At 34.8% G+C, this 14,046-nt stretch overlaps 1 protein-coding gene across 1 annotated transcript in view; it reads left to right on the top strand.

The window, feature by feature from the left end:
- The window catches only part of ZDHHC13 (zinc finger DHHC-type palmitoyltransferase 13), a 53,585-nt gene that overhangs the window by 23,902 nt on the left and 15,637 nt on the right, over window positions 1–14,046 (top strand). The window contains exons 4-10 of the mRNA XM_033204655.1: window positions 430–507; window positions 2,016–2,160; window positions 3,555–3,619; window positions 4,966–5,128; window positions 5,367–5,492; window positions 8,582–8,715; window positions 11,725–11,825. Of these exons, the coding sequence (XP_033060546.1) occupies window positions 430–507; window positions 2,016–2,160; window positions 3,555–3,619; window positions 4,966–5,128; window positions 5,367–5,492; window positions 8,582–8,715; window positions 11,725–11,825 (812 nt within the window). The remainder of the gene's footprint in view (window positions 1–429; window positions 508–2,015; window positions 2,161–3,554; window positions 3,620–4,965; window positions 5,129–5,366; window positions 5,493–8,581; window positions 8,716–11,724; window positions 11,826–14,046) is intronic.

The raw sequence follows: 14,046 nt of genomic DNA, 5'->3' as shown, positions 1-14,046 counted from the left end.
ACTTTTAAAATTCAGTCCCACATAGTAATTCTACTTTTAAACTGTTGAAGGTGACATAATTTTACCTCTCTCCTTCCAGTCAAGTAAGAATATCTGCCTGATCCTAAACCTTTTGAATATAAACAATTTCAAGAGTGCTGCAGTAGTTAGACTATGCAGAGAGTAGTTATGATGTGTTTGGTATGTAAGTTATAAAGGAATGCCAATTACAGCAGGACTAATTACTTACATCCCAAGAATGTTTCATAGGGGTTTGTCTGATTCTGCCATGTGAATCTTTCATATTTCTATAGATCTGGGTGTTTTAGGGAGTATTACTATCATAATTTGTTCTCCAACATATTTTTACTATGAAAAAATTAGTATTTTCTTTCTCAATATGAAGCTTAAGTTTCAAATCTTATTTTCATTTGTGTCTGCTTTTAACAGGTTTTATATTTCAAAAGGTGCTGTTGTAGATCAGTTGGGTGGAGATTTAAATTCAACTCCTCTTCACTGGGCCATCCGGTAAGGTTTCTTTGAATGCTGAAATTAAATAGCCACATGTAGCTAATGGTCACCATATCGAAAATCAGTTATAGACAATTTGAAAGACTATCTTTTCTTTTTTTTGCCTCCTTTATTTAAAAATAAATTACAGTTTTAAAGGTTTTGCAGAAAGAATGTTTTTGATATTTAATTTAGAGCTTCATTATAATTATCCAACTCAAATATGTGTATTATAGTTTATTTTTTGTAATTAGAATAAATAATTTTCATACTTGGTAACATAAATAAAAGTAGTAGTTCAGTGAACTGCAAACTCAGTCAGTTCAGGCTTATGACAGATATCTATTCAGAAACCTATGATTTTATTTCAGAGTCAGTTTCCTCTGAAATGTAAAGTATTTCTCTATGTCTTAGGGCCAAATGAGTCACCTCTTTTAAAAGTTGTTGCAGGATTAACAAGAAATTTTGAGTGGGTCAACTTAGAACATTTATGTTGTGTGGTCACTCTCCTCTTTTCTCTGTTGTATATTGGTCATCTGAAACTGAAGTTAATAAGTCTTGAATACTTACCAGTTTCTTTTTTTAACTTAAACTCCATTCTCAGTGGTTGGTGGGGTTGACAGGAATCTGAAACTGAAGTGAAAAATTGTTCATGTAAGTCAAGGAGTTGAATCTTTTCTCCATAGCCAAGAGTTTTGAAGCTCTGGGGTTAATTCATGCCCCTTAAGCTACTGAGGTACAGTACTTTACATGAAAAATGAACCAGAGTCAAGCTTAAGAAAAGCATATGAATATATAGTTTTTAATATTATCACAGTAAACCCACAGTTTATTAATATTATATTTCTGTATATCTGGCTTATGATTTTTTGATTTTTAAAATGACAAGGACGTCTAAGTGGTCTTAGAATCTTCATTGTTAGCGTGTCATAAAAAATTATTTACATATGGTAATATAAGGTTTAAGGTAGATTGGGAAGTTATCAAGTTTATCACTTGCACTCAAGAATGATTATCCAGGCTGGGCGCAGTGGCTCACGCCTGTAATCCCAGCAGTTCGGGAGGCTGAGGCAGGCAGATCATGAGGTCAGGAGATCAAGACAATCCTGGCTCACACAGTGAAACCCCATCTCTACTAAAAATACAAAAAATTAGCCGGCATGGTGGCATGCGCCTGTAGTCCCAGCTACTCGGGAAGTTGAGGCAGGAGAACCATTTGGACTTGGGCGGCAGATGTTGCTGTGTGCCGAGATCTTACCACTGCACTCCAGCCTGGGTGACAGTGAGACTCCGTCTCAAAAAAAAAAACCGAGAATGATTATCCATATCGTTCTAAGTTTGCAGCATCTAATCTAAGTAAAAAACGTTTGGACAATCACCATTGTTTCAAAAATCTTACTGTCTTACTGTTAGGAAATATTTTTTATATGTAAGCAAAATCCCTCATGTCTTAGGAATATCAGTTTCTCCCTGACTTTTTGCTTTTTCTGCATGCTACAGAATGGCTTTTTGTCTTCTATTTGCAGACAAGGACATTTACCTGTGGTCATATTATTACTCCAGCATGGTGCAGACCCCACTCTCATTGATGGAGAAGGATTCAGCAGCATCCACCTGGCAGTATTGTTTCAGCACATGCCTATTATAGCATATCTCATCTCAAAGGGACAGGTATATTCTCAAATGTGTCTTACACTCCAGCTTTTATCATCTGAAGAGGTTGGGGAAATTATGAGTAGTAGTCTCTTCTCATTTTTAAGGTAGAGGTTAATGGATATCCAGATATTCAGATACTAGCCTCGGTACATTTAGCTATTGAATACTGCTTTTCAGCTTCGTTGGAGGGAAAAGGACAGGTCATTTAGCTCAGTAACGTATAATAGATGTTTCTGAAACTTGTAAGCTGGTAATAGTTTTTCTTATGAACCCAGTAATTTGCAGAGTTTTTCAAAAACATGACTTCAAAGCCTGTATTTTTCTTCTAGTTGAATATAAAAATGGTAGTCAAATCACTAAATTAACCCATCATTTGCTTTCATTATTTGAGCCCAAATGGGAGGCCAATTTGAATGCATGTTTCTTATTGTTTTCTAAAGTAAGTCCATGAAAATTGACTTGCCTTGAGAGGCACAGGTTAAATTATAGGTTATTGTCAGTTTAAATGTCAATTATACTTGCCTGGAATATGTTTTCCGGTAGCAAAGTAATTTATGTATTAGCAGACTTTCCTGTAAAAGGCATGAAAACGTGTTTGCACAAATGCTGTTGGAATGGTTGTGCTCCTTTTAAATGAGCACTTTCTCTCAGACTTAGCTGATTGAAGTAGAATTATAACCTCCTAGGTTTCATTGTTGGAAAAATATAAATATATGAAGAAGAGTCCTGTCTGCTTCTCTTTGGGCCCTTTCCCAAGTCCTATTCCTCCAAGGCCCATAAGAATCTTCAGAAGCTGAAACTCTTTTTCTTTGGCTTAGCTGAAACCATTGTTGTATACCTTAAACCTAGACCTGTCTTATTTAAAGGATTGTATCCTCATGGAAATATGATTTCCTTTTTTTTTCTGTATTCCAGAAAATAGAAAGGAAATTTTCCCTGTTTAAAACTTAGTATATTAAGTCCAGAAAGAAAAGTTTGCCTCAGAAGATAGGGAGTTCACTATTTACTGGAATTGTTTGAGTAGATACTGAATGACTTTGTATAAGAATTGATAATGTGAATTAATGTGTCAACTAAGGTCTCAACTAGGTGACTTTTAAGGCCTCTACCATCTCTTGTGTTTGATGGTAGCTATCAACATTTTACTCTTTCCCTTAACTGTCTGTGTTCACATCATATAACACTTTACATTATATATTCAGATTTTCTTTTTAAAAATATTTTGTAGAAATCCATGGATTTTTACCCTATGGAAGTAGAGCAGAGCATTCTTTTTATCAAATGATATTTGAACCCTTCATGTAGAAATAATGGTGGTACTGAATGTATTAAAGAGATATTTCTGTTAAGAGAACAAATAGACTTTTGAGTGTATTTACAGTTATGCTAATTGTCTTCTTTTTGAATAGAGTGTGAATATGACAGATGTAAATGGCCAGACACCTCTCATGTTATCAGCTCACAAAGTAATTGGGTGAGTTTAATTTAATCGCCTCAATCTGATTCTGGTTCCAACTATTTCTTTTCTGTGTGTGTAATTTTGAGTATCTCTGTCTATGTGAGATGATAGTACATTGAAGAAACTAATATTTTCCACACTGAGACTGTGATAATCGACTTTTAAGATAATTAGAAAAGCAGCATTGAAATACATTTTCTCTTTTCTGATAGCTTTGGCAAAAAGTTTGAAAGCTACTAATAAGAAAAAAATTTCCTTACCTAACAAGTAGATATACCTTGACATATACTTGTTAACATGACTTGTATTTCTTCCTTTGCTTTTAAGAAAAATGGCTATAATTTTAAATGTTCTCATAATTTAAAATCTGATAAGTCTGCTTTCTGGAAAATATTACATTTTGAGATTCTCTGACGTCAGTCTTGACTGCTTTGAAAATATAACTGAAAAGAGTCTTTTTGTATGTTCAGATCAAGCACTTACATATTTAAGTTTTTCTGTGTATTTATTTCTATAAACACATGATTAATGACACTGTATAATTCAACTTCCGATATTTAAGCAAATACTTGTGACAGTTCTCACTTTAGCAGTTTGTTTCTATGTTGTATTGAATCTCTGATTTTGCTTGTACTTAGGACTTCTAGGAACCATGTTAATTCTAATGCTATTTCCTTTTTGTTCATGGAATGGTAGGATTGGAGGTAGAATTTTATTAAAAAGCATTTTGTCTTTGCTGGTAAATCTGAAGTTAGGTATAATCCCTATAAAGATGTTGATGAAATAAATAAAGTAGAATATTGTTTTCTTAAAATAATCTCTTCAGTGGTCATGAAGGAAGGAAAGGTATTGGTAAAGTAAAAATATTTTACTGAATTCTGTCTTTTAGTCCGTAACTTTCTAAGATTCACAAATATTTTAGGACATAATTTATACCTGCTTTATTTAACAGTTGATTTGATGGAGAGTATGAAGTTAGCTCCTCAACTAAAACATATATTTAGTCTTTAATTGAATAAATAGCATAGCATTTAATATTGGCTAAAATTAAATCTATAATTCAGAGAAAAGTGTTAGCCAATAGAACAATATGAAAGGAAAAGTTTGAAAAACAGAAGCAGTTATTCCACTGCATTGTTAAAATTATCTATATAGCATGTCATCATTTAATAGATGTCTTTTTTTTTTTAAATCTCCTATTAGTACCTAGAATATAAGTCAGCACAAAGAAGTTTCTCAGTTCTGAATACTTAACTGAATGGTTAATTGATGGCATTATCTTAAAGGATTCGTAATTTGCATTTACTCCTTAAGTCATCATCTCTGTTAATGCCTCTTGGTATTTTACTATTTTGAGACAGGCCGGAACCAACTGGATTTCTTTTAAAGTTTAATCCTTCTCTCAATGTGGTTGATAAAATACACCAAAACACTCCACTTCACTGGGCAGTTGCAGCAGGAAATGTTAATGCAGTTGATAAGCTTTTGGAAGCTGGTTCTAGCCTGGATATCCAGAATGTTAAGGTATGGCCAGGTATTTATCTCCTTTAGTTTATTATATCTTGAGTTAGAAGACTGATAAATTCACATAAAGGTAAGCTATATATTTGTTTTCAGTTACCCCAAGATAGATATAAATGATAATAACTGGCTATCCTTGGAATAGTGTGTTGAGTCTATGATTCTGGTGAGTTTTAAAAAAGTTTAGCACTCATAATATATTAAAAATATTTTTAAACTTTTTACCCCACTCTTTTTTAAGGGAGAAACACCTCTTGATATGGCTCTACAAAACAAAAATCAGCTCATTATTCATATGCTAAAAACAGAAGCCAAAATGAGAACCAACCAAAAGTTCAGACTTTGGAGGTGGCTGCAGAAATGCGAGGTATTTTCATTTGGGGTCTTTTCTGTGGGATAGATGACTTTTTTGTTCATTTGGTTTTGTTTATTAAGGCATCAGAGGAAACCAGAGAGTTGGCTTTTTGCTGCATTATATCTGCTGACTATGTCTTTCCCCTGCATCCTGTTGCCCAAAGTTGGAAATTTGGCACTTTCATTGGCTGTTTATTGTTGGTCCTCAACTAGATGCTCTAAAACTGCATGTTACCTTATGAATAGTATTATGTACTTCCACATTTATTTAATGAATGTATTGAAATGCAAAAGGTTTTGATTTTTAGAGACACAATGGGAAAAACACCATGTTGCAAAGAGTTTTATAAAAGCTTGTAGTAACAGCTTATTCCTTACTAAATTTTTATTTCTCAAAAAGAAAATAATAACAGTTACAATGTTGCCTTAGAATCATGAGGACTTTAAAAATGATATAGTTGCAAACTTTAGGCATATGATGTCACTTCATAAAAGAAAACACTGGAATTTTGAGAAATTAAACCCAAATTTTATTCATTTTTTTAGCTTAGCAATTCTGAGTGGTGTTCCTCTAAACTTTAAAATGAGCTGAATAGTGGAAAACGTTAGAAACTTCAGCTTATTCTCATGAATAACAAAATCTAAGTCATAGAAGTGAATACTATTTAAATTGTTAAAATGGAATATTGGATTGATTCCACTGTCTCTAGTGTTTTCAAATATGATACCATCATGTTATTAATAATAATTAGTTATTATACTTTCATAGTGATTCTAAATTAGGAGACACCATATTCTTATGTAGAGGATCATCATGAATGCTATACTGCTTTTGCATTAGGCATGTGGAGTGGGGAGAGGAAGAAATATTGGTTACTCCTCAGTATCCTTTGCCAGCTCCTCTACTTCTTCCCCATCTCTTGTTGGTAGGGTGCCCCAGGATTTTGTTATTGACCTTCTTTGCTATTTATTCATTCCCTAAATGCCATCTATATGTTGATAACTCCCATATTTGTCTCTCTAGTCTAGACCTTTCCATACTCATATATCAAATTACGTACTTGATTCATCCACTTTGATGTCTAATAGGCATCTCCTGATACCCTCCCCACCCTTCCCCTGACTAAACCAAACCTTCCCCATCTCAGTAGCTGGTAACTCCGGCATTCCTCTGTCTTCACCTATTTTTTTGTCATACCACATATGCAGTCCATTAGAAAGATGTGTTGACCAGTTCAGCCTTCAGTTTACATCCAGAATCTGACCCCTTCTTACCACTCTACCAGTGCCATGTTGGTTCAGCAGATGAATCTAAAATGTAAGTCAAGTCATGTCACTTATCAGCTCACATTCCTATGATGTCTCCTCATTTCTCCCAGAGTAAAAGCAAAGTCTTTATGATGACCTATAAGGCCCTTTGTCATCCAGGTTTTTATATACTATAAAAGTAACTTAGCATATTTAGCTCTCTATCTTTCCCAGCTAGAATTTAAGTGAGAAAAAGATCTTAAATTCATTGATGTGTCCCAAGTGCCTAGAATAGTACCTTGCATATAATATGCCCTCAAGTATTTGTTGAATGAATAGTGCAGCTTGTCTGTAAGAGTGTTATATCTAGGATTTAGAATTTTGAGATCCATATTTAATTCTTATCTCTGTTCTGAGATTATGTTGCTAGGAGATTCTAAATTTACATTAAAAAAATCTAAACTAATCCATTTTGTGTCATCATGCCAATTGGAATTGGAGACATTTTAAAGATTTAATGTCATTTGAAATTATCCACTCCTAGATATGGCTTAGAGAAGTGAAAATGGAAGAAGAAAGAAGGAAGCTCTGCTTGCTTTCAAGGGTCTCGTATCTTGTCATTAAAGACTGCATTGCACAAACACGAGGCCCAGCTTCAGTTCAGTCAGACTGTTGTTTCATAGAAGTTTCATTCTTTTAACTTTGCCAAAATAAACCTGAATTAGTAGCATCATGAGGACATATTTTAATCTTTGATCTCCATGTGACATTTGACACTGAGAACATCCCCCTTCTCGAAACTCTTTTCCCTGGATTCCCTGAAACCTTTCTTTCTGCCGGTTCTCATCCTGCCTTTCTGGTCGGTTGTTCTTGGTTATTTTTGATGACTTTGCTTTTTTCCCCTTAAGTGTTTGTTTTGGCTAAGATTCTGCCCCCTTTCTACCTGCACACAGTCTTTGGGATGTTATTCACTCATGGCTTTACCACCTATGTACTGTTAAATTTCAAGTCTTCCAGAATGCTAAACCTACTTTTGACTGCCTGCTGGATGTCTCCTAGATGTCCATAGGCATTTAAAATTCTACATTCTCCAAACATAGCTCATCTTTTCTGCAGACCTATTGCATCTGACCTTCTCCATTAGGGATGGCATGATGCAGTGCCCAGGTTGGAGCTCTTATAGTTCCCTCACTGAGTCTTGTGTATTAATTTCTATGTAGTCCCTTGAGCTTGCTTTATGTTTTCCAATATAGAATACTGTTTGCAAGAAGTTATTTTGAAAAATCTTAGCTTTCATTAACAGTTTTCTAAAAGACCACCATTTCTTCTAGAGAAGAAAAGCAAAACAAAATATGTTTAAGCAACATTTTATAAAATGTAGGGCTTTTAAAAGATTGTTTCCTTTGGGAGGCTGAGGCGGTGGATCGCCTGAGGTCAGAAGTTCAAGACCAGCCTGGTCAACATGGTGAAACCCCGTCTCTAGTAAATATACAAAAATTAGCCAGGCATGGTGGTGGGTTCCTGTAATCCCAGATACTCGGCAGGCTGAGGCAGGAGAATTGCTTGAACCGGGGAGTTGCAGTGAGCCATGATCGCACCATTGCGCTCCAGCCTGGGCAACAAGAGTAAAACTTCATCTTAGAAAAAAAAAAAAAGATTGTTTCCAAGATGTGCAATCTCTCAAACCTCAGATTTATCAATCAGCAATTTTGGAGGAGAATTTTGTGGTAGTTCTGTTGTTGTATTAATATACTTTGTTATTATATACTTTGGAAGTAGTTCTCATATTGCACTATTATTAGATACTTAAGAGGTGAAATCCATGAAGTTCTAAAATTCTGAATCTTTTAATAGCTCTTCCTGCTGCTGATGCTTTCTGTGATTACCATGTGGGCTGTTGGATACATACTGGACTTCAATTCAGATTCTTGGCTTTTAAAAGGATGTCTTCTAGTAACATTGTTTTTTCTGACATCTTTGTTTCCAAGGTGTGTATGTTAATTTTTGCAAGGCTGGTTATTGTGTTTCTGATTTTATTTCTTATTTCTGTTGTTGGTTAGCTGGAGTCACAGATTTTTATCATGCTGTAAATATTACTCACCATATAACAGCATCCTGAGGGTGGACGGGAGGAAAGGGCTTTGGTAGCATATGATTTGGCTGAAAGCAAATTGCTCAAGTCAACTTGGTTGACTTGACAGTTGGTGGAAAATAAATATCCTGGGTCACATTTTAATTGTTATTTTTGGTGAATGATGGGGAGATTTTTGTAATCATTTCATAATTATTCATGATTTTGTAATCATCTTGAAGCATTTTTGCTCATTTTTCAGAAATTTTGTTTCCTTTTTCTAAATTTATTTTAAGCTAGTTATTTTTGCTGTCAGTCATTTTTAGTTGAATTAAATTGTGGGAGGTTATAAAATAGTAAATATGGTATGGTTTTATTTTTAGGACAATATTTATACATGATTATATATAGTTAATGGTTAAGAGTCAGACTGCTTGAATTCAAGTCAAGCTTTATACCACATGATAGTCTGACATTGAACAAGTTGCTATAAAATGAGGGTTAACTGTTGTGATAATGCCTGCCTCATGGTTAACACATATAAATGCATAGAGCTATAGCTGACACACAGTACTCAATAGTCATATCACCCCCCATCTCTTCTTCTCTCTTTCCTTTCTCAATAAAATGGCATCCAGTTCCTCAAATGAATATGGGTGTCATGCTTGGATTACTGTCATCCTCTCCTCACCTCCCATGTCCAACCCATTATCACATGTTCCCTGCCTGCCTCTCTCCATCTCCACAACTCGCATCCTAGACCAAGTCTCCTCACTGGTCTTCTGACTTCTTATCCCCCTAGAGTTTACCCCCACTTAGCAATCAAGAGAATCTTTTAAAAAGCAAGTAAGTTCTTTCTTTTCTTCCTGCTTAAAGCCCTCTAGTAACTTTTTCTTGTACTCAGAACAAAATCCACACTCCTTGCCTATGGGATATTTTGTGATTTATTCCCTCCCCAGCGACTTCCTCTCTTCCCCTTCTCACTGCACTGTACATTCTTTCTCACACATCAGGCTCATTCCCACCTTGGGCCTTGGCCCTTGCTTGGGTCTTTGTCTGAAGTGTTCTGACACCTTATCTTTTCATAGCTGGGTATGTCATTCAGGCCTCTCAGTTCAGCTGTCACCTGCTTAGTGAGGCCGTTCCCTTCTGACGCTGCTGCATCCCTGTTTTATTTTCTTCTAGCACTTAATCACTTCCCTGCAATGTAAAGCCCATAAAAGCAGGAAACTTGTCTCTGCTGTTAAGCATTTTCATTCACTGAATGAAAGAAAAATGTAATGATGTTGATCCATAGAAAAGGATCTGAAAGGAAATATAGGGTTGCTCTTTGCGTATTATGATTATGTGTATTCCTCTGTCTTTCTGTCAATTGCCAGCATTCTCTAGCATAAGCATGTCCTGCTTTTGTCATAAGAGCAAATGAAGTATTAGAGGAATCTTACTACTGTATCACCCAAGAGTGGGACAATAGTCTGGAAATGAATTAGAATGTAAATGTAATGTGAAAACTCAAATTTCTGAAAAATAGCAAAATGCCAAAAATTGTCTGCTATTCAGATAACTTATAACTTAGAGATATTTATTCACTTTCCACTAATTGGATTAACTCATGCTCTAAATAAATTTTAAGCCAAATCACCAGCGATCAGAGTCATCACTCCTTTTTCAGAGAGGAATCAAGGGCTGGTAATAGCTACTCCCCTAGGATAGGAACATTTGAGATTGTGTTTGGTTATTCGTTTATTGTAGTTGAAGCCTACATTATAAAAATGGGCACAATTCAAATGTGAGTCAAATGCATATGACAACTTTATTCATACATCCTTTATCTCTCGTATTCCTCTATAGGGTCCCAATTTCATAGAGGAAAGCAACTGTAAACTATTATTATTATAGGGCAGCTGCTTATTGATCCAGGCTGTTAACCTGACACCTGTCAGGAATGGACACGCAGTGGTAGAGGCTCTTGTAAATTAGTAGTTCATTGTATACGTAATTGGTCAAATGCATTTTTTGCTGTAAGATCTCCAACAGACCACACCCTGGAGGGTACAAGGGCTTAATTTGGCCTGTTTTGGCAGCATGTTGAGCATCTAAAGTTTGGACTCTTTAGTTCTTCTCAAATATGAACTTATTGTAATTATGGTTATGATCCTGGTAGCTAATTTTTTTTAACCCTTCATACCTATTGTTAACTGTTGTTTTTTCCTGGAATAAATTTTAAAATATATTCAGGTAAACTATATTCATGCATAAGATGTCTGTAGTGAGTACTTAGTGTAAAAGACATTTTCTTTTGAAACTGCAGTATTTTGGGTAAATTATATGTGGACCTCAAGGTGCCTGTGACCCAAGTAAAATTGTTAATATTCTGAATGCCAGTATCATTTTTAGCCTTTGTGTATCTTTTTATATGAAGTGTCTACTTCTCAAGCTGATTATAGGATGAATGTGCTCAAGGTTGTGTGCATCTGTATGCTTCACAAATATCATTCTAGTCTCTGGAAGAAAGCTTGTTAAATGTAAAGGTGAATCTCTAAGTATATAATTTTTGCATTATAGTGTATTTAAAAATATATGCCATAAAAGAAATAAAAGTATATGTCTCAATAGAAATGCAAAAGATTCATTGAAAATATATATTAAATTGTTGTGGATTAATATTGTATGAGTTGGTTAGAAGAACTAGAACATACACTTCTTGAGAGTCGTTGTGCTTTAGTTTTCTGATGTGTAAAATGGGGGGATGATGTTGCCTAACTCTGTTACCACATGGAAAGTGACACATAGTAAGCACTCAGTACATGAAAGCTATTACTGTTGCTGCTGATATTATTATCACTACCATTATTATGTAGGGAAATTTAGAACTAAAATTAATACAAGTCATACTAATACCTTATATTTATCTTTTTTATTTTAGGTTCTTGGTTGGGTATAAGAACCTTATATACTTACCAACAGCCTTTCTGCTAAGTTCCATTTTTTGGATATTTATGACTTGGTTCATCTTATTTTTTCCTGATATCCTTTAAGCATCAATTTTGATGCATATCTCATTTTGCCTTTAAAAAAGAGTAATGTCATTGTTAGGAATTTAGGTACTGGAAAAGACCTAGGGAATGCAACTTATATTTGCATTCATTTAATGGTTCTGGATGAAGATGTTTAATGTTGAAAATCTACTTAATTCGAAAAGTAGTCTCAGAGTACATTATGGAAATGGTAAGTACCTAGTATTTTTTACTCATAGGAGGGGAACAGTAGAATGTATTATTGTTTTACTTATACTATAATTTGTTGGATTGTCTTGAGATTCCTTCAAGGTCAGATGTTTCTCATAACTTGGTCAGCAGTTACAGTTAATTTTAATACATTTTCTGAGTACCAAGATGGACTGCATGAAAGGGAGATTGGGGAAAATATGGCTTCCTCAGTAATGGTAAGTGTTAGTGGTATTATCTAAGGCAATGATTCTCAATCCACAGTAAAAATAAATTTACTTTGCCACACAACATATATGTAAAACAAAGACTGTACTCCTAATGTACGCTTTACCCTGTGGTGTTATTTCATCCCATTTCCTTTTTAAAAAATTTTAATCATGGCCCATTTAATTCTTTCATGACCCACTAATGAATAGCAGCCTGAGATGAAAACAAAAACGAAAAAAAAACTCATTCAGGGAATAGGTTTATTACTTAAGGATCAGGGCCCAGGACCAAGTCCAACTTAGGGGTTTATTGTTCTCTTAGTGTTGGCCAAGTCCTGTCACGTAGAAATGGGGAGAGGGGTTACTTGGGCTCTAACCATTTATGACTTCAGGTGGGTGGAAGGCATTTTCAATCTTCCCACCTCTTGCCAGACTCCCTTCTTCCCTTCCAAGGAAGCTCTAATAGCCTTGCTTTGCTTATGGAGTAGGAGAAGAAGGAATGTTGTAGATAGAAATATACCTTTTAGTGTATTCCTTTAAACTTCCATGTTACTTCTCTAGCATTTCCGAAAAGAAAGAACAGAGTGTTTATGGGAGACGTACATAAACTGAATTCAAGAATATTATTTCAATAGGAGTAAATGTGAAATGAGTTGGCCATGTGAGTTCTCAAAGTACATATGTCTACATCCGTTATAGCATGTTTTTGCTTTAATGCTCCTTTTTATTTATGAGCATTATCTCTAATATTTTTCAGATTTCTTTAAATGAATGGCATGGCCATTTGGCTTTTTTCAGATTTTATTATCTCTTCTTTGTCTCATAATTACTGATTTGGTGGCAGTTTTTTAAGCACTAGCCTTATCACCGCCACTTAATGAAGGCTTGGATGATATTATTATTACGATAGAAAAATACATGATATTATAAGTAGTCATGAGTGCATCAAATAACAGCACAGGATACAACAAAATCACTTGCAGAAGACCCAAGGCTCATAAATTCTAGGGTAATTGACATGATACAGAGGAAAGAAAGATAGCTGATATTTTTGTTTACCAATCCATATGGCAGTGGAATAAAACAGTTTTAAAAATGTGTTTTGTGATAAATTTTTGAAATTTGAGAAACATGTCAGATTTTGCACAAAGCTTTTTACATTGAATTATTTCAAATTTGTAGAATCAAAATTAACAAAAGAGAACTGATTTCCATAGCTAGACAGAATCTTAAGATGTTGGAATCAACAAGTTGGACTATTTTATTTGCTTGTACAACCTAAAACCATTTGTTCTAGGCAACCATATGAACCCGCTACTTGTGAGGGCATGTAAGTCAGTAGGTGGCATACTTCACCATCAGAACAATGTTCTTCACACTAAATTTTAAATCTTGGAACTGCCTTGTGGATGAACTGAGATGCTGCCCTGGGTTTAAACTAGCTTTGTCTCAGGCTGCCATCTGGATTGAATAAGGGCATTTGCTTCCACAGATACTGGCCTATTAGGGGAAGATGTTCTGGGGCACTGTGGAATAAGACAAAACGATTTTGAGTTTTAGCTGTTTTTCAGACTAGTTATGTACCATTGGGGCAAGGTACATAATTTCACCAAGCCTTAGTTTTTCTGTAAATTGGAGATAACAGAAACAAACTCATGGTGTGGCTGCAAGGATTACTATGAAGTGCTCACCAGAGTCCCCATGGCAAAATTGGTGTTCTATAAATATACCTAATATTTTTTATTAGTTATTCTTATGAATAAAATCTAGATGGAAGGCTGCATGTTGAAACTAATTTCAAGGGCAATTCTA

Source organism: Trachypithecus francoisi, unplaced genomic scaffold (assembly GCF_009764315.1).
Source record: "Trachypithecus francoisi isolate TF-2019V2 unplaced genomic scaffold, Tfra_2.0 Lachesis_group8, whole genome shotgun sequence".
Taxonomy (NCBI): Eukaryota; Metazoa; Chordata; class Mammalia; order Primates; family Cercopithecidae; genus Trachypithecus; species Trachypithecus francoisi.
This window is presented reverse-complemented; position numbering and strand designations above follow the sequence as displayed.